The sequence below is a fragment of the Diadema antillarum genome, unplaced genomic scaffold (genome assembly GCF_040938485.1).
Source record: "Diadema antillarum isolate AM-2024a unplaced genomic scaffold, OU_Dant_1.0 seq00000612_RagTag, whole genome shotgun sequence".
Taxonomy (NCBI): domain Eukaryota; kingdom Metazoa; phylum Echinodermata; class Echinoidea; order Diadematoida; family Diadematidae; genus Diadema; species Diadema antillarum.
The window spans coordinates 34,413-55,345 of record NW_027271537.1 but is presented as its reverse complement, the minus strand read 5'-3'; the positions used below and the strand labels follow the sequence as shown (position 1 = coordinate 55,345).

Here is a 20,933-nt window from a genome sequence, read left to right as displayed (position 1 = left end):
GGCAACATATATACACGCACGCAGTACATAGTCTAGTGCTGTGGAGATTCATGTCACCGTATTCACCTAGGGCCTGGTTGGCTATCGTACACTTTGCGCTTGATTTTGACCATGGCTGATCAAAATGACGACGAAATACAGTTGGATGATTTGCAATGATGGAAAGTGGATGCTCTAAAAGCCTATTTAGCGGACAAGGCACTCAAAAGGACTGGGCGAAAAGATGAACTCGCTGCACTTGCCGTTGTAGTTTGCAAAAACGCACCACAATTTCGTTCCCGTCAGAGCACTGGACTGCTCTACCATGCTATAGAGTGTACATTGTACAGGCAAGCAGGTGGAATTCCTTGTCATGAGCACTGGCTGATATTACCAGATGTGTGATTAATGGTCCTTTTTAAGCACTACCTGATCACAAACAGCATTGCTCTGCATATCAGTTCAAGTTTTAAAAAACAATTTTTGTCACTAAAGTACAACTTTTGGGTTTGAAGAATACTGTTTCTGTATTCCAGAAGTTGGCAGGTCTGGGTTACTGGATTATAATATATCCTTGCTTGTGCAAGGCAGCAGCGTCAGGCAATTCAAGAAAATGAACAAATTACAAAATCATGTGTGTAGGTTACTGTAAGTTGCAAAATTATAATTCTTAACACTGTGTGTTATCAAGAGGGAAAAATGTTGAAATAAAAATGCATATCACAACATCTATCCATTCAAATGCAAATGCAGATAAGACAACAACAATGAAGAAAATGTCATATTTCCAAGAAGGAGAAACACACGAGAAGGCAGAGGCTTTCATCTCAACATGACTGGAAAATGCTTAACTCTTTGCGCGCCACAGTGTAAACACTCTGTGTGCCACATTATTCTGAGACAACAATGCATGAGAGGTTTTTGGAAAACTTTTCGTTTTCACAGCTATGAAATAATTTATGCTAGAAATGCAGTACAGCAAAGTTGTACAGAAAAGTGCAAGTTTGGCTGTGATGTAAAATTCATGACAGAGCTATAACCATGACGCTTTCAATGTAGTGTGGCATATCGCAATCTATCAATGAGCATGTGCACCGTTGTGTGTTTGAGCACAATAAGCAAAGTTGGCGTGCTGTCGACCGAATCGGGCAACAGGCACACAGAGAGTTACCATTTCCACCAGTGAATTGAAGGCACCGTGATGTAAAAGTTGATGCGTGTCAGTCCTCGCTTGGTGGCCATTTCCTGGGGGGTCTTCCTTCTACTTTGTGGAGGGCTGGCAAAAGGAGGCAGCTGCCTTTAACACAGACAAGGTCAGACGAGACAGGGACGGTAGCAAATATATTTGGACGACAGTCAGTAGATTACAAATGAGATGGGTGAGTAACATCAGACGGATGACAGTGTGTCCTTGGCAGCTTGCATCCTTTTCCTGGCCCTCTGGAAGGCATCTAAGTGAAAACAGAACAAAGAGTAAGAGGTACTATGTCATAGAATGACGTGGCCCTGGACATCAGCACACAAACAAAGAGTAGTTGGATCACAAAATGTTGTAACAAGTTCAAACAAATAGCATTCATTTACAAGCACCCTCCCTTTTTCCTGTCATGCGAAATGATCGATGGATACTGCAACGGCCCAACTTTTAGATTGTTGATAATCAAGTATGAAGCATTATGTAACAACCATGTTCCAAAATGTTCTCAGATGGCAATACTGTTGGTATATTTTTGGGGGTAACATTTCATATTTTTGCTGATACATGCCTGAAATTGTTTTATATCCTAGCATTTTTCACACATTTCTTATGTATATCTGTACATTTTAGAGCAAAATCGACAGTTTCTGCAGGCATATAAGAACTATGTTTGACCTTTAAAAGTACTTACCTAACACGTTCATAACAGCTGCTTGCATTGTCATACCACTGTACGGAAGAATAAGACATAATGAATGCATTTTCACATTGCTGTCAAGTTCACTGTATACCACAATACCTATAAAATGTTCTACACATAATTATACATCATTATTTTTCCATGGTTTCTAGCAGTCTTATATTTGAGGATTCTTCTCATATAGATACCTTACTCCAAACTAAAATCTTCAAGATAATTTAATGAATTTTGCGAGTTAGGTGCTATCAATTTGCAAATTTGACAATGTGAAAATATCAGCTCTTATCCTGATATGTTTCCACAGAAGTGTAAGTTTACATGCATAGTGCATGAAAATGACTGTGCATGTGTCCAAATCGATAACAAAACATTTGCTCCTGCCACAATTGCTCTGTTCTTATATTCTCAATGGACTTAGGGTTAGGGTTGTGATTGTGATGGGGTTTTAGTTTTAGTTTGATGTGAGGATTAGGATCACGGTAAGAGTTATATTTGTTGGTAGAATTTATGTTTGTCTTAGCATGCAGATATTTAATGGGAGCAATTGTAGCAGGAGCAAATGCCACAGAACCATCCGATCATGTTTGTGTGCGTACTAGAACATTGTAACTAACACAAGCACTGCAAATGTCTGCTTCATTTGAATGATCTTGGGAATACTTTAGGAATATATCGAAATAAATACTAGTAACTTCTCAATGCTTTTTCGTACGTTTATAGCATTTTTTTTTCAATGCAGATTTGCTAATTCTGCTTCCTGAAAGTGAGTGAATGATACCGATTTCTCAGTCCATGGCTGTACTCCATCATTGCGAATTTAACCACTTGCAAAAATGTCTGAAAGTCCTGGTTCACAAAAACTTAGACTTGCTAAATATATGACATATACAGTAATATATCATAAAATTATGTCTGCAGTCATTGGAATGCATTTCTTGGAAGAGAGTTGTAGCTCACCCCAGTCTGTCTATCAAGGTGCCAACTTGCTTCCTAGACGTGGCTGCATCCATGAGAGACCTGTTTGGATGTGACAGAGTAAAACAAAATTATACATCATACAGCAGAATTTAATCTTGAAATATAAAAAACAATGAAAAGAATAAAGATTATCCACCCAATGAATTACTTCACCCTCCTACCAGACACACACAGATACACAAACACCAATGCATGCTCACATACAGTCATTCGGAAAGAGGCATCGTTGAGTGATGCTCTACTTTGTCTGATCTCGAGAATTGAAACAGTCACAGTTTACCATTACTTTATCATCATTATTATATTCTTAATTTGCTTCATAAAAAGCACATATTACATACAAAAAGATATGCCGTAAGAACATACAGATACACAAGTACAAACATAATGTATTAAAAAAACAACAACAAAACAGTGTCAAGTTGTCAAATTGTGGCTTAAGAGGTGATACATGGCAAGTGTGACCAAAGAAATTTTACTGGTGTTACACAGTGCATGTTCATTAAATGTGTCATCATTCTTGGCTTTGATGAAAAGAAAAAAAAACAACAACCCAAAATATCCTGTCCTGCTGATGATACTTCAAGTACATTGTGGGTATTGCAAATGGAGAATTTAGAGTTGCACCAATTGGCCCTTTTTATTTATGGCAATATAGCTCACAACAGCTATAGGCTCTACAAATAAATTTTCCTTTCTTCTTCTGTGACATGATGTTTCATAGCGATATCTATGGTGCCTATTATAAACCAAATGGGATACCCTACACTTTTGAAAATATAGAGGGAATTCCACACATCTTACTTTCTCTAGCATAATGGAAGAGCACTTTAACATACATCCTTCAGAAGGCTGGGAGAATAATACTATCCTTAGCATATTTCAATATCAAGGCAAAGAAAAGTATACTTTTCATCACAAATATACATTCCAATAGTTTGTTTTTATCATTCCCCTACTTTGACATCATAAACTGTTTAGTCCTTTTTTTTAGCAATGACAGCATATGAATGAACATAGTTTAAAAATGTATAGCTTTTGAGCAAATCAAGGAATTTTCCTCAAACTTCAATAGATGTGTTTTTATGACATTTCTCCTTTACTACAACCATTCTGACATTTGGTATAAATTCCCCTTTAAGTACTTAGCAAGCTAATATCCTATTCTTCTATGGAGGGCAAGCACAAGAAGAGCATCCAGCTCAATCTACCTACCTGCTCTGGTGCATGAGATTGAGGCGAACCGTCACACTACCGGTCGCCTCCGTCTTGAGACCGAAGCGGCTCAGGACCTTGCTGTCGTGGGTCGTTGGCACGGAGACGTAGCTGGGCTCCTCCAGCTCGGGAGAGCCGCCAATGAAGAAGCGCCGCATGTCGTCATAGGAGGATTGGCCCAGCGGTCTCCACATCTGAACCTCAAATGTGTGGGTGCCTGAAGAGTGGAATGCCACATTTAAACACACATGGAATGGAACATATGGAACACATAAATATGAAAAAAAAAAAACTGAATAGAAACATAGCAAGTTTTGTTCCTAAAGGAACACTGATCTTCAATACTTATCCTGACAAGCTTGAGATCATTCTAGAATGGTAAAATTTGATTACTTTTCTTTTTGTTAAAAGATGATAACAATGAAGATGATTATCCTAATCTTTTTAACACGATCATCACATTCATCATCATCATCATTTGGATCTTCAAATCCCTCAGCTCCTTGTGAGTCACTCACCTGGAGTGGAGGGAATGGTGACGTAACCGTAGCCCTCGGTCCTGTACCGCTGCCACGAGTCCAGCGACAGGACCTCCAGGAAGAGCTGGGGCCAGGCAGGAAGCAGGTCCCGATCATCTTCGGTGGTCTCCTCCCTCTGGTAGTAGGCCTCCAGCTCAAAGGGGTGACTGAAATAGGCCGTGTACTCCTGATATAGCGGTTGGGAAGCACAATGACAAACATTTCCAGAAGATAGCACAAATGTGAATGCTTCCTATTCCCCTTCCAACAATGTGCACAACTTCTAAGAAGTTTACTGTAAAACGAGGAATGTTCGCGTGCATTTTACTTTCGCGAATTTCGCGAGCGACAAGATTCGCGAAATTAAAATGCACGCGAAAGTTCTTGTCTACACTATATGCATTGAATGCCAGTGGCAGTTCGCGAAAATTTCATGCCGCAAAAAAGGCCGTCGGCTCCAAATCGCGAAAAATTCATGCCGCGAATATATCATGTTTTACAGTACTTACCAAACAAAACATTGACTCTCACCATTACGAATGTGTGAGGCCTAATGAAAAATATAAACAATGCGCTTAAAATGAAACTTCAATACCGGTATCTGAGCTAGTGGTTCATCACATCAAAGAGAAATTTTGTCCTAACAACTTGTATACCACATGGTATACAGAATACCAAGTTACCCGAACAAATATACATATGTAATACCATATTCTTGACTTAATTCACTTTGATAAACTTGTTTTTTATTCATCATCATTATACATACTTTGACTTTTTGGACCTTGCCTGTTAAAGGGGTCGTACAGTTTTTGTTGAGACCTAAATTCAGGTTTCTAACATTTTTTGGCGAGATAATGAGAAACCTCTTATAAAATATGAAAGAGCATGTAATTCTATGAGGAATTCGACGTTTATTTGATGAAAGTTGGTTTTGAAAAGGCTGAGATATCCAAGAAAGAGCGATTCCAATAAAGTGTGGGACCCACACTTTATAACGATTGCTTTGTTTTTCGTTGTTTTTGGATGTTTCAGTCATTCCAAACCCGATTTTCATCAAATAAACTTTCAATTCCTCTTAAAATGGTATGCTCTGTACTATATCATAATTGTTTTCTTGGTATCTCGCAAAAAGTTAAAAGCCCAATTCTCATCTCCACCAATACTGTACCATCCCTTTAACCAAAGAGAATCTGCAGTGACCCCACAACCCCACAAGATTAAGATACTGTATATGCCATTCACTTCATGAGTATAATGCTATGTGAGTTGGGATTTTGTGTTTGAATTAGGTAATCATGAAACACAGTGATGTAATGAGAAATAAGTATTGTCTCTTTTCGGAAAAAAAGTAAGTGAGTTTCCACCTTGGAGATGGTATACAGTATGTTTGTGCTGCAGGAGGCTACCCCACAGGAATAAAAATTTTCTTGGTATTTTTTCGGCCTGCAATGACTGTCACTAGACTTTCCAATAACACAAGGACTTGAGCTCGCATAGAATAATTGGGTAGCTTGCACACGGTGGACAGTGTGAGACTCACTCGTTCGATCTCCTTGGTGTAGCAAGTGTGTGTTAGTCCAGACATCATCTGCGTCCTATCGGCACTCCAATCTAAAAGAATGAAAAGGATTGTATTACAGGGGGTGTTTCATAAAGCTGTTCTTAAAGTTACAAACTACTTAAGAACGACTGGTGATCAGTTCTTGTGCTGAATTATTGAAATTCTGATAAGTATAGCACATCAGAACTGATCACTAGTCGTTCTTAAGTCGTTTGTAACTTTAAGAACAGCTCCATGAAACACCCCCCAGGAGAACCTTCTTATAACGAGGACCTACAAACCATGTCATTTGCTTTGTTATATCAGGTTTCTTACTATATCAGAGTACAAAAACAAAGACATATAAAGATTTAGGACCTGCACAATCACCTAGTTAACCCTTTAAAGACCAGTCCTGAGGCAGGTGTCTATAGGAAACAATTGATACAGCAAAATCAGCCCGTCCTCAATGGGTTAAAAAAGGTTTTGTTACAGCCAACCTTTCTCATCGAGTTTCCACTGTATAACAATAGAATGTGACATCCGAGACTTGTGGCATGAAAGGCTTTTAGAGGGATGGCAGCTACCAAAGTGACAGCCAATTTGCTGTCAGGCAACATTTCATAATACAGTCAGTCACTGACAAGTGTTTTAAGCTAGTGTAATCGCAGGACTTAGAGCAAATATGACAGTGAAAAAAAAATCTGGAAAAAAAAACCGCTGGATTAAATGCCCCTAGGACTACCGTTTGTTGCCACATTAGTTCCTATGATTGTTACTGTGTAGCTTTCATCTAGTGCATAAGGGCCAAAAGAGAACAAGAGCAATCAGTAAGGAATACATGTAGCAATTTCAACCACATCATATGGCATGTATTGCTAATCACAAAGTAATGTGACTGCTAGATGCTTCCATATCTATGGCTACACCCTTGTTTATTTTGGTAGTCATCGCCTTAATAAAATTAGATTAATGCCTGTCCAAGATTCCCAGCAATGTTCACTTCAGGAATAAGAGGCATATGGCCTATAGGAGCCACAGACATTCAACTCCCATTTTGGCAGCTCTAAAAAAGGGGTAGAATACAGTCTACCACACCTGAAGAGCTTACCTTTTGGCAGCTCCACAAAGTAGTGGACATACAGTCCATCATACTCAAAGTTCTTGGCCGACAAAATCTCCCCAAGAATGCAGAGGCGAAGGGTTCCTGGTGGAATCTGAGAAGAGAAAAAGGATTGTCAGTTGGGATTACTGCATAATCTTATAATCTAAACTGTCTTGCTATTGTAAGAAATTTATATCTACTGTAAAAGTGGATATTTTCGCGTGACTAATTTTTCACGCTCAGCCGGGTAAGAAGAGTTTTGCATGTTTTTAATTGCGCCAAATCAAGAAATCAACTACTGGAACATATGGCAAGCAAAAATATTCGCGTGCTTTTATTTTCAGGGTAGTTTCTGGTTGCGCGAAATGCGTGAAAATTTCAACACCGCGAAAATTTCCACTTTTACAGTAATTAATCATTTTCCCTCGGAATACAATCAGCCTCTTTCATTTCACTGGTCATATGTGATAAAGGTAGAAATGAAAAAAAAAAAAAAACTCTTACCGGTATATGTTGAAACAGACATGGAGGGTTGAAAAGTAATCAACATATTTCTTTTCCTAAGAGTCACAATAAATTTTAATGGTACTACATGTGAATATAAATCATTGCAGATGAATACAGATCCTCATCACGAAATCAAAAATATGTTTAGACATTTTTGTTCGAATATATTTCAGTAAAAAACCACCAGGAATGGAAGATGAGTGAAATCATACAGAAAGTTGGATGTATAATCAAGAAAATGAATTTGAGAAAATGCTTCCTTGCTGTTGCTGTGCTTATTTGGTGTCAAATGAGATTATGTAACCATGTCTTCCCTCTGTAATGTGGTGTTTGATTGCTAAGGGAGCACAATACTTTAGGTCACATTTGTGATGTTTGGTTAAGTGCCCTTTATTGTAGTGTACACAGTGAAAGCACGCACAGAGAGTAAATGGGCGGGTATAGGGAAATGGTAGAGTGATAGGATGGTACTATGTATGGAATGCCAATTGTGCATACATTATATTTTTTTTAATCTCAGCAATAAGGGCTGAAAGTTATAGACCGATTCTGTGACGCGCTATGTGTATTTTTGGCATGGGCAGCGCCATTACGTGCTTATTTGGTGTCAAATGAGATTATGTAACCATGTCTTCCCTCTGTAATGTGGTGTTTGATACTAAGGGAGCACAATATATAAGGTCACATTTGTGATGTTTGGTTAAGTGCCCTTAATTGTAGTGTACTATGCAGATAGTGTATTGCAGTGAGTGTACACTGTGAAAGCATGCACAGAGAACACATGGGCGGGTATAGGGAAATGGTAGAGTGATAGGATGGTACAATGTATGGAATGCCAATTGTGCATACATTATATTTTTCTCATTATTTTTAATCTCAGCAATAAGGGCTGAAAGTTACAGACCGATTCTGTGACGCGCTATGTGCATTTTTGGCATGGGCAGCGCCATTAGGCGGTGTCTTAGCCGACCCCCCCCCCTCCCCTCTCCCCCACCCCCTTCCGCGTACGGAATGAAAAACTGACGCATGGTTGTTTTAGCCAATAGGCGTCTCGTACTGAGTGCACGAACGCTTGCTTAGAGCGCGAACCTTTGTTACAAGTGCGCGATAAACATGTTGCCCGGGGGTGGGGGAGAGGAGGGGGGGTCGGTTAAGACACCGCAAAATGAGCTCATGGCTGCGCCCAGTGCCACAAATTGTCTGCTGCCCTCAACGAACCCGAATCGGTCTATACACACCTGCTCAAAGTCCTGGCCCACATAGGAGTTGATGATATCGGTGTGGCGTTGGAGCAGCTCCTTGTACATCCGGTTCTCCCGCACCTGCTCCGAGGCGTTCATGCCCTGCGAGGCCAGGGTCAGGGTGTACTGGAAGGTGTCCCGCCCCCCTGTGTCCGTCACCAGGGTGTACGGCTCGCGGTGGTGGGTGAAATCGGGCGATATGCTGATGACTCCGCCCATGGAGACCTGTTTTTTAGTTTAGAAAGCATGGCAAACAAAGAATCATCAAATTATTTGTCATCATCAGAAGCACTCTAATAGCTGACACAACTTTAACATCCTTTTTACGGTGTAGCCAGTGAGACTGGATCAAAAGTGTAGGAAATGGCATATATGTGCATTAGGGTCATGCGATTATGCACTAAAGTTGTAATTTGTGTCATATGCACTTTGTGCAGATATCGTGTAGCACATTCAAAAATCGATTGTCAAGTACACATTTCACTGCAAGGTGTAAGTTGAGCATGACAGGAATATGCATGTAACATGAACTTATTGACTTTTTTCACAGATTCTAGAAGGATGGCATAATGTTCTTAAAATCACTATCACTTTGAGCTCTAAAATTGAAGTATCGATGCATACAACTACCATATACAGAAAGGTATATACAGAAGGGAAGTCACTTCTGCTACAAAGAAAGCTTACGGACACAGCTCTTACACTGCTAAACAGAAAAACAAAAAGACCTGCATAACTTTACCTTGATGGTACACAAGACACATTCATCTTCTTCTTTGGGCTCTCTGTAAAGAAATAAGATGACAGATCCCAGATAAACTGGCCCTCTTTAGAGGAGAAGCACCCAAAAAACAGGGGAAATCACATAATCTCTTCCAAAGTTATGAATTTTAAAAGTGTAGGATCGTTAGGTGTACAGCCCTTTCTAGATGAGAATTGTACAACAATATATGATGTACTAGTAATAAAACAATACACAGAAAATTTTGCAAATATCACAAAATTTTGAATGGTTGAATAATAATATCCCCCAACATCCAACATCATGTATGAAATCTTACAGTAATGTAACTCAGAGTTATTAATATATATTTTTTAAACTGAAAAACTAACCCATATGCTCCCATTTTGTACCGAGAATAACAGTTGCAGTTTTTTTCTGGGCCCGAATAAAATCACTAGAAATCTATAGTATTTATCTCTCTTCCATCATGAAGTCGTCTCCAGTTTTATTATTCTATGGAAATGTCAGAATTACTTATCTCTATAATATACCAGCTTTCTATGAAAGTAATCTAAAAGTTAGGGTTGCAAAAGGGACACATAAACTTTAACCAGACTACTGTATAACACGGAATGTTCGCATGCATTCTAATTTCGCGAATTTCGCGAGAGCCAAGATTCGCAAAATTAAAATGCATGTGAAAGTTCTTGTCTACACTATACGCATTGAATGTTAGAGGCAACTCTCGAAACTTTCATGCCGCGAAAAAGCCCGTCGGCTCCAATTCGCGAAAATATTGTGTTTTACAGTATCACACAGCTGCTCACTCACCCGTCCATGATCCCGAGGTCTGCCATGATGTACATGGTGGTGACAGGCGTGTCAATGACGTGGGAGCTTTTCTGGTGTTCCTCTGACGGCCTCTCAACTATGAGATTGGCTCGCCTCTGAAGCAAGAGCGAGTCGCCCGGCCTGAGTACAGAGTACAGAGGAGAATTGACCAAATGGCTACATTATTTTTCACAGAGTATGTTATCCTGACTGGTAAACACATTGAGTTAGTGCCATTTGTTTTTTAAAGATGCTATAGATGAAACTAGAGAAGCACTCTGAGAGCGCAGACCTCCGCCAAGCATGCAGCCCATTTCCATCCGCACTGATCTTGTTCTTCCACAGAGATCAGTGATTTCCACCAAAGATAGTAGCAAGCGTCTTTGATTTCCACCCATACGTACTGCATTGTGTGTTGAAAGCCGCCCAATTTCCCAATATGGCAGCCTTTGTTACGCCATAAACCCTCAGCTGCACCGCGCGCCTCGCCCTGGCAGAAACTAGAGCACGCACTTTGGTGCGCGCATGCAAACCTCAAATACGCGCAGCCTGAACTCCCAAGTTCATTGACCCTCCCTGCCAAAATATAAAAAAATCCTTCATAAATTCCCCCTAAATTCTCGGATCACAGCCAAAAGTTAATCGTTTGTTACTAGTGTCATTCTAAACCTTTCCTGCAAATTTCATCTCAATCCGTTAACTACTTTTTGAGTTATTTTGCACACAGACAAACGAATGAACGAACCAACCAACGAACCAACTAACTAACAAACAAACCAACAGTAACAAAAACATAACCTCCCCCTTGGCAGAGGTAATAATGCAAGGAATTAGAGATACTCAAAAAGAGATGGACAAATTATATGGGACTGAAAATGGGTGAAAAGATGCATAGCTGTTCTTGCAGCATGATTTTGGGAAAAGCAGTATAATTCAAAATATGACACTAATATCACTTGAGCAGCATTCCTCATGTGTGTCATATATGCATGTAGCTAATTTCAGGGAAGTTTACAATAAATTCTACTCAAAATGGGAGTCTCTTTTCAAAATACTGACTTTTTCTTTTGGCATCTTTATCTTCCAACAACTGCTAGCAACAACTGCATTGCAATGTAACAAGCATCACTTAATACATATTACAGGGCTCCACACTAACTTTTATTTTTGGTAGCCACTAGGCAAACATCCGTCCTTTTTCGGTGGCCCAATCAGGCCACCAAATATTTCATTTCTGACATTTTGGTGGCCCGACGTGTGTTTTTGGTGGCCTCGGGCCACCGGGCCACCGTTAGTGTAGAGCCCTGCATATCATCTATATCATCTTCTCTCAAATGTACTCCATATCACACATCACCACATTCAAAGGTATCAGGGTTTGATAAAACAGTACCCGTCTCTGGTCTTTCGCTCAATCTTTTTTCGCCTCCGTGCGTTGCCCATCTTCTTGGCCAGAAAGGAGGGGCTTTCATCTGGTGCTGTGGTGGCAAGACTTTGCTGTTGAGACAATGAGAATGAAAGTATGGTACTCTTTTAATGCAAAATACACACAAAGATTAAGACTTCCACTGTAGCTACTAGCTAATGGCTCATCAACAAAGGACTGAACATGACAAAACATTATTATATTCTTCCATTACTCAAGACAAACACTAATACTACACAAGTCTATCTGCAATTTTCAGTTTTTTAGTGTCAGTTTGTCTTATTTCTCTACTTGTACAAATTAAGCATATGACAAATAGACAGTAACATTTTCATCAAATATGAATAGGAGTATTTACAAAAATACATACAATGTATGAAATAACACGTATTGTATTTCAAGGTACACGTGGAGGAGACCGCCATTGATAAGCAGTTTGATTGATGGGATAAAGGCCTTGGGTGATATGGTATCTTTATAATTCTCTTTTTTTATTTTAACTGAAAGGACCGGAAAAAACCCCAGATATTTCTATTCTCTTTTCGTCTTTACTTCATTTATTTTTCATTTCATTATGTTTGCAAAAGTCAAAAAGTAGAGAGATTTGCCCACAACTGCATAGATAAACTGGCACACCGAAAAAAGTTCTACATATAGCACTGCTATAAAGCTTAGGACAGATGTTGAGGTTTCAGTAGCTATCATTTGTAAAAAGTGGCCTCATAAATTCTGTCCAGTGTATATCAGATCCAAAAAAAAAAGAGTCATTTCTTTTCAATCAAATGAAAAAAAAAAAAAGAATCAAAATTTCATGAAGGTATTTTTCCTCACGTCCTCTCTGTGGGTGAAGTTGTCGTGGTCGGTGTAAGAGAAGAGTCGCTTTGTGGTACGGCCGCCCTGGGCCTTCATCTCCGTGACATCCCGGTGGTACTTCTGCTCCAGAGGGCCCTCACAGGATGCCTCGCTGGAGTAGAGCTGCACCTCTCGGCGGCTGAAGACCTTGGCCTGCCAACCGAAGACATGCTCCTCCTCGTTGTCTGTGTTGGTCTTCACCTTGCCTGTAAACCAAACAAAAGAGGGAAGAGGGAAGAGGCTTAAAGTCTCCGTGTTGCTTTTGCAACCCTGAAAAGTAGATTTCTTTCATAAGCTCGTATATTGCAGAGGTAGGTAATTCAGATCTTTCCTTAAGATAATAAACCTAGAAATTTCTGTATGATATCCATCGCTTAGGCATGCCTAGCCAACAACAGATATTCCTGAAAACCAAGAGCTTGCCTGAATGGAGCAACAACTATTGCCTGCAAACTGCTTTTCAAGTTTGAAAATATATTTGACAGAATGAGGCATATTGAATGGCTTCTTACTGGGTCTGGAGGGAAAATATATCCCCTGATTTGAATTACACAAAGAACCTGGCCTGCTTATTTGAATTATTTAGAGAGTCATAATCACTCTATTTCATATCCTCTCTTCCCATTTCTCTCTCATAATAGAGAGCTCCAGTTTTAGTAGTTCTTGTTGTACTTCATACCATTCTGGTATTTACCTTGTAATTGCTAAATGTTCAAATGTCTCACTATGATTTGATTTCACTTTTGGGAGACTAATTAATACAAGCTGTGCTTTTGATTTAGGCTCCCCTACTTTTGTTTTTATGACTACTACTTATCTATCATTTGTTGCAAATGAATATGTTATTGGAATAATTTTTTTTTGTTAATATTTGTTTGTAACAAAAAAAAATTTAGACAAACTGTTATTGTATAGTAATAATTATTGTTACTCTGCTGTGTTGTTTCTCGTTTCTGTGAACACAAAATGGAAATACATTCAAATCAAATCATATCAAATCAAATCACAAGAAGTGTGATCTTTGATCTGGACAACAGCTTTGGAAAACTGTAAGTTCCCTTTGCACTTTCAAGTGATCTTGTCGCAAATCTCACCAGATGTTGAACTCTCGGCAGCGTCTCTGCCCTTCCGCTTGCCACGAAGAGGCTTCAGGGCCATACCCTCTCCATCATTCACGTCGGCTTCATCGCCGTCGTTTTTATCTCCACTGATTGCAGTTGGCACAAGACTGGACCCCGTCACTCGCTTCAGGTGTACTCTGTGAGACAAAACCAAAAAATCAACAAAAAGGATTAAACAATTGTGACTGGTGAATATAATAATTGCAATCCTCCTCTTACGATTATGCTTAGCAGTAAACATGAAGAGCAAAGCTTTAGTTCTCCTCGTGACCGCCTGGAGAGTAATCAGAACGATTTCTTCTTCTTTTCCTTTTGCCACGACTTTTTCTTCATTCTTTCAGAGGTGATGTCAAGAATCTCTGCACATAACTTGATGGTAATTCCAACCATGACTCTTTGTATCACACTGAAAAATGATGTTAGAGGAGTTTAATGTTTAGCAATCACTGCTTAATCAAGATGACTCTTGAAAAAGACCATTGCTCTGATTAAGAAAAAAAAATGTCCCAATAAGATATCCAGTTACCTGTATACTACAAAAAGTTCAGTACACAGGATTATAAAACACAAAGTAACCTGAACACACTTTAATAATACACTGTCCATTGAAAATGCCCAGAACTGGTGAAGTGAAGTAAAACTCGTGGCTACATCTTGCCAGTACACTTATTGAATTTTCTTCCTCATTGAGTTGAATCATTTTGACAGTTTCTCTTTTGTATGACTATTTGATGAAAAAGAATGACCTACCTAAATAGTAAAATACATGTCTGTGAAATGTTGCCTTGGCTCTGTCAGCATTCCTGTTTATGCTAGTCCTGATATACTGTACTGCAAAAGATGGCAAAGTCTGTTGAAATTTCTCTTCTAGTGCTCAGTTTTTGCCCAATTAATCAGCAACATGTGGGTAATATCCCCACCTGATTCTGAGGTTCTTGATTGGATCCAACGACCGGTAGTAGGCTGTTCCAAAGTCTCCTCCAGAACTGTCACCCATCCTGCACAAGCCACAGCTAACACAGAAAATAAATAAAGAAATTATAAAAAAACACAAAAATTCATATAATATACTGATGAACTTTGAAACAGAATACTGTAAGTAAAAGACAGTGTACAATTCCATATGAAAATCAGGAAATATCTAATGAAACATACATATGGACAAAATTCGGGTATGAATACAAAGTCAAGACTATTCATGACACACTAATACTAATAAAATAGCAATACCTACTACCAGCAGTAGAACGTACACAGACAGTGCTAGTGCCAGCCAGTGAAATAAAATTACTCCACCGACTCACTATTATTGGAGAAGCAGTTTTCTGCAGCTGTTTTTGCATGCTTGTGTTAGATAGCACTGGCAGTTCAAATGATGAGTTAAATCATCATAGTACATGTACTAATTGATGTCTACACAAGTGATTGATCAGTCTGCATTGTTTGGGGTGGGGGGATATGTTCCATGGAAACTACATGTATGTGGTGATAAGCACAATCAGGGTATGCAATCATGACTTTCTCACTTTAAAAAATTGTAACTTCTTAAAGAATGCACCAACTGACTCAAAAATTCACATGCAGCATGATAAGACATCAGTAATCACATGTGGTAAGACAATAGCTAATTTCTTCTCATTTACTGTTAATTATTAAAGATTAATTACCAAAAAGTCCCCCCAAACTCACGTAATGCGTCAAAAAAAGCGTTTTACAACTTACGTAAAATCAAGATTTGAGGTCCATATCTTAAGTCTACCCCTATGTGTTTGGTATCAAATTAATGGATTTTTTCCTGGCATTGCTTGCATGCAATAAAAAACAGTGGTTCTTTTAGCTGGAGAAAGTTATGGGGTCTGAAGTCCCGTCCTGGTAGGAGTGTAATGCTGGCTTATCTTTGTGACATTGTGACCTTTTAACCCATGCTGTACAGCTACACATGGAGAAACAGCTTATTTTTCTGCTTTTCCTGAAAGTACTGAAGACACACTACAATATGGTGCGCTGTTTGCCAATAAATCTTCAGCCAGTTTTGAGTTTTGAGCCATTTCAAATGCTGAGGAAAATAAGTGCAGCCGTTTTTCAGTATTTTCAGTGAGGTATATCCTAATTTGACTACTTTTAAGAATCTTTTCCCCTTATTGCATATCCTTGTTTTTTTAACCATGAATTGTACATATGTAGATATCTATTGTGTGAACATTTTAGCAAATTTGAGCAATAGGAACTTATTTTTTTATATTTTTACAAATTGCTGAGGATAAAAAAGTGCGATACACGCCAATGTTATACTGCATGAAGGTCATATGATAAGTGTTCAGTGTTCATATTTTAATGCTTGTTCAAATTCTAAAGATATCATAAGCAAAAACATAGTATTTTGGCTTAATATGTCATTGTTTGAGTGTCACAGCTTGGATATCAACTCAAGTCATCATAAATCTCACTTTCATTCTTCTATCTGTGTTTACAAATATGAGAATTGATCCAAACACTGTGCGCACATTCAAGGTCAAACTGTACAGATAATTTTTGGATGAAAAATATCATATCTTCCAAAGTACCAGGCCTAATTTCATAAAAAATTTGTAATACTGTAATGGCCACTATATGTCTGTCACCTATTCCTGAAAGTTTTGCCTCTTCACTCTTTGGCAAAAGTGAAATATGATAAAATATGTGAAAGTGGTTTTATTTGAATTCAAAATAATGCCTACAAAATTGATCATCCATTTTGAGAAGTGAAAATATGAAATTTATTCATATTTTGTGATATGTCATGGCTATGTGCTGGTGGTGAATGAAAGGGATATTTATCAGGAATATCTAACAGCAATATCAGATGAAAAAAACATTCTCCTTTTTTTTAATGAATTTTTCCAATATATTAGTCATTTCAATGTAATTTGACACCCCTAATTAAAATGCTAATTTATGCGCAGTTTAATGCAAAATTTTGACTCTTTCTTTACATGAAATGAAAATTTGAACACTCAGCTACAACAAACAACAAAAAAAGCATTTTCACCAAGTTTTTTCATTTTTGCCCTGTTACACAATTGCATACTGTAAAACAAGGAATGTTCGCCTGCATTTTAATTTCGCGAATTTCGCGAGCGCCAAGATTCGCGAAATTAAAATGCGCGCGAAAGTTCTTGTTTACACTGTACGCATTAAATGCCAGTGGCAGTTCGCGAAAATTTCATGCCGCAAAAAAAGGCCGTCAGCTCCAATTCGCGAAAAATTCATGCCGCGAATATATCATGTTTTACAGTACCCTGATTGTGCTTTTGACCATGTATGTCTGGCTGCATCGAATCCATCTCTCATATACAGTAGACCAAAGTCTTCCCTATTCAATCCTGCAGGGGTGCTCTGCCCACAGAAACAAATGTGATTGACTAATGTATTCATTTGCCAAGCATCAGTTGTTAGCGCGTCGACAAGCTGGTAGCTGTGTATTTTTCTATAAAACTTCCATCCAAATCTCGGACATTTAAAAAAACAAACTAGTGAGCGCTCTGTATTGAGTATCTCATATACATGTGTATTTCTCTCACCATGAACATTACAATTGGTTGATCTAGGACTGTGATTGTAAATGAAGTGTAAATGAAGAGAATAAGGCACCGCGCCCTGTACGTCCATACCCATAATATAGAGACAGTGGTTACACTTTGCTCGAGATCCCCCTACGCCCTATGGGAGGTATCCAACTGTTTAGAAGAACTATCACAGTAAAAAAATAATAAAATCCTCCAAACCACACAGATGGATTTTTCTGCAGATAACGTTAGACTGGTGACTAACCTTGCAGCTTGTTAGATATCGCTTGCATTAGATTCTAGGCATTCAATGTACTTTCATATCCATGTTGTCTATTTTTGTTAAGTCAAATCCTGCAGAACCAATTCAACCAAAATTACAGGAAATCGTATACAATTTCACAAATAGGGTCTAGATCTACTGTAGCCTCACCACTAGGAGCTGTAACCCTGGGGTGCTCCTTCACACAGTTATACTGCTTCGTGTTTGGGCTGGTCGCAGTTAGGGGTGCCGTAACCAGTACATGGGCAATCATGCACTTTGCGGCCCTATATTATCAGAGCAAGATTTTACCCTAATCGAGCAGTGCATGCGAATTCAGGTACCTTTAAGGCATTGCGTGTTGACAGCATGACATTGTGTTCTGGTACTGTGAGTTGTGTGCAAAAAGATTTCTCCTCCTCCTCCTCCTCCTCACCACCACCACTAGAGGGCAAACTACAGTGTACAATGGTGTCTGAGATTTCATGGAGGCTGCAATTACCCACTTAGTAATAGTAATGGCGGACTTTGCGCACTCAGGTAACATTTTCACAGCGTGTATTTGAATTTTTGAACTTTTATTACGCGAGTACGCACCTCTTGATTTGGCTGCTCCTTGGTTGCTCGTATGCTAGCATGTTAGCACGAGGGGCGAGCCCACCGCCTCACTTCTCCCTGTGCTCCCAGTGCAGACACAAAGCAATTGCACAGGGTGCATGCATACTCCGCACTCTAGTACCCACTCGTTATAAGATCTTCGGGTGTGCGGGATCTGTGCTTAATGAAAGTACTTACAGTACGCCACACCATTGCTCTAATGCCCTTCCCCCTGCGCAGCATGATCGAGCAGAGACAGGGTGCTGTGCATGCATGGCACGCAACGCAACTAGTCAGTTGTAAACTTTCGCCCTTCATTCATGATTTTAAATGAATGGATACTGTGTTATATTTCAAGCAGGGGATCTTGTCCTGTTTACCTTTGGGAGCAGTGGTTTAAAAAATGTTCAAAATATCACTTTTGATGCATATGTGTACACTGTAGGTCATTTGTATCACAAAACATCCTACCATATAAAATGTTTGCAATAGAGCCCATAATTTAAGGAGATATCACTTTTTTTTCTCATTAAACCATAACTGCAGACGGTTTAGTCTGGAAACATTTTTTATTATAACTATTGTTCACATTTTGTAATCTAATCAACCTGTTGAGGACGAGTCCCGAGTATACTTGGGCAAGCGTCTATGGGAAATGCGTGTTGTAGCAAAATCAAACTGCCCTTAACAGGTTAATAATACTTAACATCGATTATGTAACCCTGGTTCAAGTTTTTACATTGGTCGTTTCTATCCCTAACTCACATTTTAGAACTATTTTGAAGCACTAATGCTGGTTTTTTTCCATCTGCAAATGGTAAATTATGCCTTTAACCTATTGCAGAGGGCATATATGTCCACTGTCCTTGGAGAAATTATTCTGTGAAATAATGAACAACAACAACAAATCCACAAAAATCTTATACCAATCCGCCAGTCTGTTACTCTCTGTACAGTTAACGATTTACGGGCAGCCAATAAACGCATACATACACACACACACACACACACACACACACACAAGTTTCTCCTGATGGGTGGCTTGCGTGAATTGTGGTGGCGAAGATGAAGGATATATTAAAATATATTTGCGTATCTCATTGATGTGGCTAGCTAGTACAGTAGTAGGATGTTCAAAAATGAAAGCTACTGACAATGTATCGCAGACTTCTTCACACTTTGCGCCATGACCATGGGTCCATGGCAATTTTCTGCGATGCAACTATGTCAATGTATAAAATGTAAAAGCGCGATAATCCTGCAGTGGACAGCAGACATGCGATATTGCGCAGTGTTCAATGTGTCAAAATCGGAGGGTGAGGAGGGCTTTTTAATATTTTACTTAGTGACGTTATCACTTGTAAGACGGCGTTCCATACAATGTAACAAGAGCAGCTACCCAGTTGCTCAGTGATCCTAGCTCTAGCTAGTGAGAGTGGGCTAGTGGTGGTTCATGGCATGCGGGGAATGAGGTACCGATAATATACGACCATAAAGTGCATAATTGCCCAGTACATGTTGGGGTCGCTGGTGCATGCGGTGAGATCTAGCCCAATTTCTGTCTACAGACTAACTAGAGTTGTCAGCTACAATTCAATTCCAAGCACAGACAGACAGACAGACAAACAAAGCAAACCAAAAAAAGGCAGGCATACCGGTATGATGGGGGGTTGTGTTTCCGGACACGTAACGTCTTAAATAAGTTCACGCGCGAAAACTTAAAATTTCCCTATTTTACATAGAATATGCACCCTTTTTTACCTCACAAAGACTTGATATAGACTCCTCATATACTTTACTAGACAACATACTCTGAAAATGGCGTGAGAATTCCTGGGTGCATCATTTTCATTACAGACGCACTTACAATAATACGCGTCCAGTCCCACAACCTGTCGAATGTCCGCACCCACCGGCCCACAACACTGCACTTGGACCCTTATGTGCTTGGTCATCAAATTTACTCCATACAGAAACATGCACACGTAATTACACTATGCACACACACACACACACACCTGCACACCACACTGAACTGCACATATACACACGCACAGAAGAGCTGTAAACTACATAGCGTAACGTAGTTATGAGTAATTAGGTCTACAATACACAATTTGATTAACATTCATAACAAATCAATGGACGCTTGTGAGATGGTGAATCCATCATGAGTCTTAGTATGTGGGACCGCACAACAAAGTCCGACGCCAACCCACGCTGAACACCTGTGTTTACATTTTGAAATACGAGGGCCTCAAGGCTCAACCGTCATAAAAATGTCAAACTATTAATATGGATATGAAAAATACATTCATACCTCTACGACTGTTCGAATTTTTCGTCGGGCGTTTCGGGGCAGAAAGTCATTCTAGCTGTTCGTTATCGGCGAAATCGCTGTTTGTTTTGGATCATGGAAGTATAAGAGATAACGATGGATCGAAGGGCTATCGATACCATGCAAAGAGCGCGATCGATCGATACCTAGCGATCGCGATCGATTCGCGCGAGCTACAAAATGATAACTGTCTCATACTGCACATATCGGGTTACACTTTGTCATCTTGTGTAGATGGCGCTTTTAATAACCG

General features: G+C 39.3%; 1 protein-coding gene across 1 annotated transcript; it reads right to left on the bottom strand.

The window, feature by feature from the left end:
• Positions 1 to 1,368: 1,368 nt before the first annotated feature.
• Positions 1,369 to 20,748, bottom strand: LOC139735949 (tectonic-like complex member MKS1). The gene is made up of 15 exons (XM_071646703.1): positions 20,663 to 20,748; positions 14,859 to 14,951; positions 13,912 to 14,075; positions 12,797 to 13,023; positions 11,933 to 12,036; positions 10,540 to 10,680; positions 9,727 to 9,769; positions 8,982 to 9,209; positions 7,243 to 7,348; positions 6,132 to 6,202; positions 4,589 to 4,775; positions 4,071 to 4,287; positions 2,835 to 2,894; positions 1,869 to 1,906; positions 1,369 to 1,430 (listed from the first exon to the last, which is right to left on the bottom strand). Exons 2-15 carry the CDS (start codon positions 14,933 to 14,935, stop codon positions 1,369 to 1,371), a joined length of 1,725 nt encoding a protein of 574 aa, XP_071502804.1. The 5' UTR covers positions 14,936 to 14,951; positions 20,663 to 20,748.
• Positions 20,749 to 20,933: the final 185 nt, after the last annotated feature.

What these genes read in the sequence shown, in the direction of transcription:
- LOC139735949 (XM_071646703.1), bottom strand. Translation starts at nt 14,935, where the DNA reads ATGGGTGACAGTTCTGGAGGAGACTTTGGAACAGCCTACTACCGGTCG. An exon ending in ACACCAAGGAGATCGAACGA is followed by an intron (nt 4,776 to 6,131) that starts GTGAGTCTCACA and finishes CCGCTATATCAG; the next exon opens with GAGTACACGGCCTATTTCAG. An exon ending in AATCTCATGCACCAGAGCAG is followed by an intron (nt 2,895 to 4,070) that starts GTAGGTAGATTG and finishes ACATCCAAACAG; the next exon opens with GTCTCTCATGGATGCAGCCA.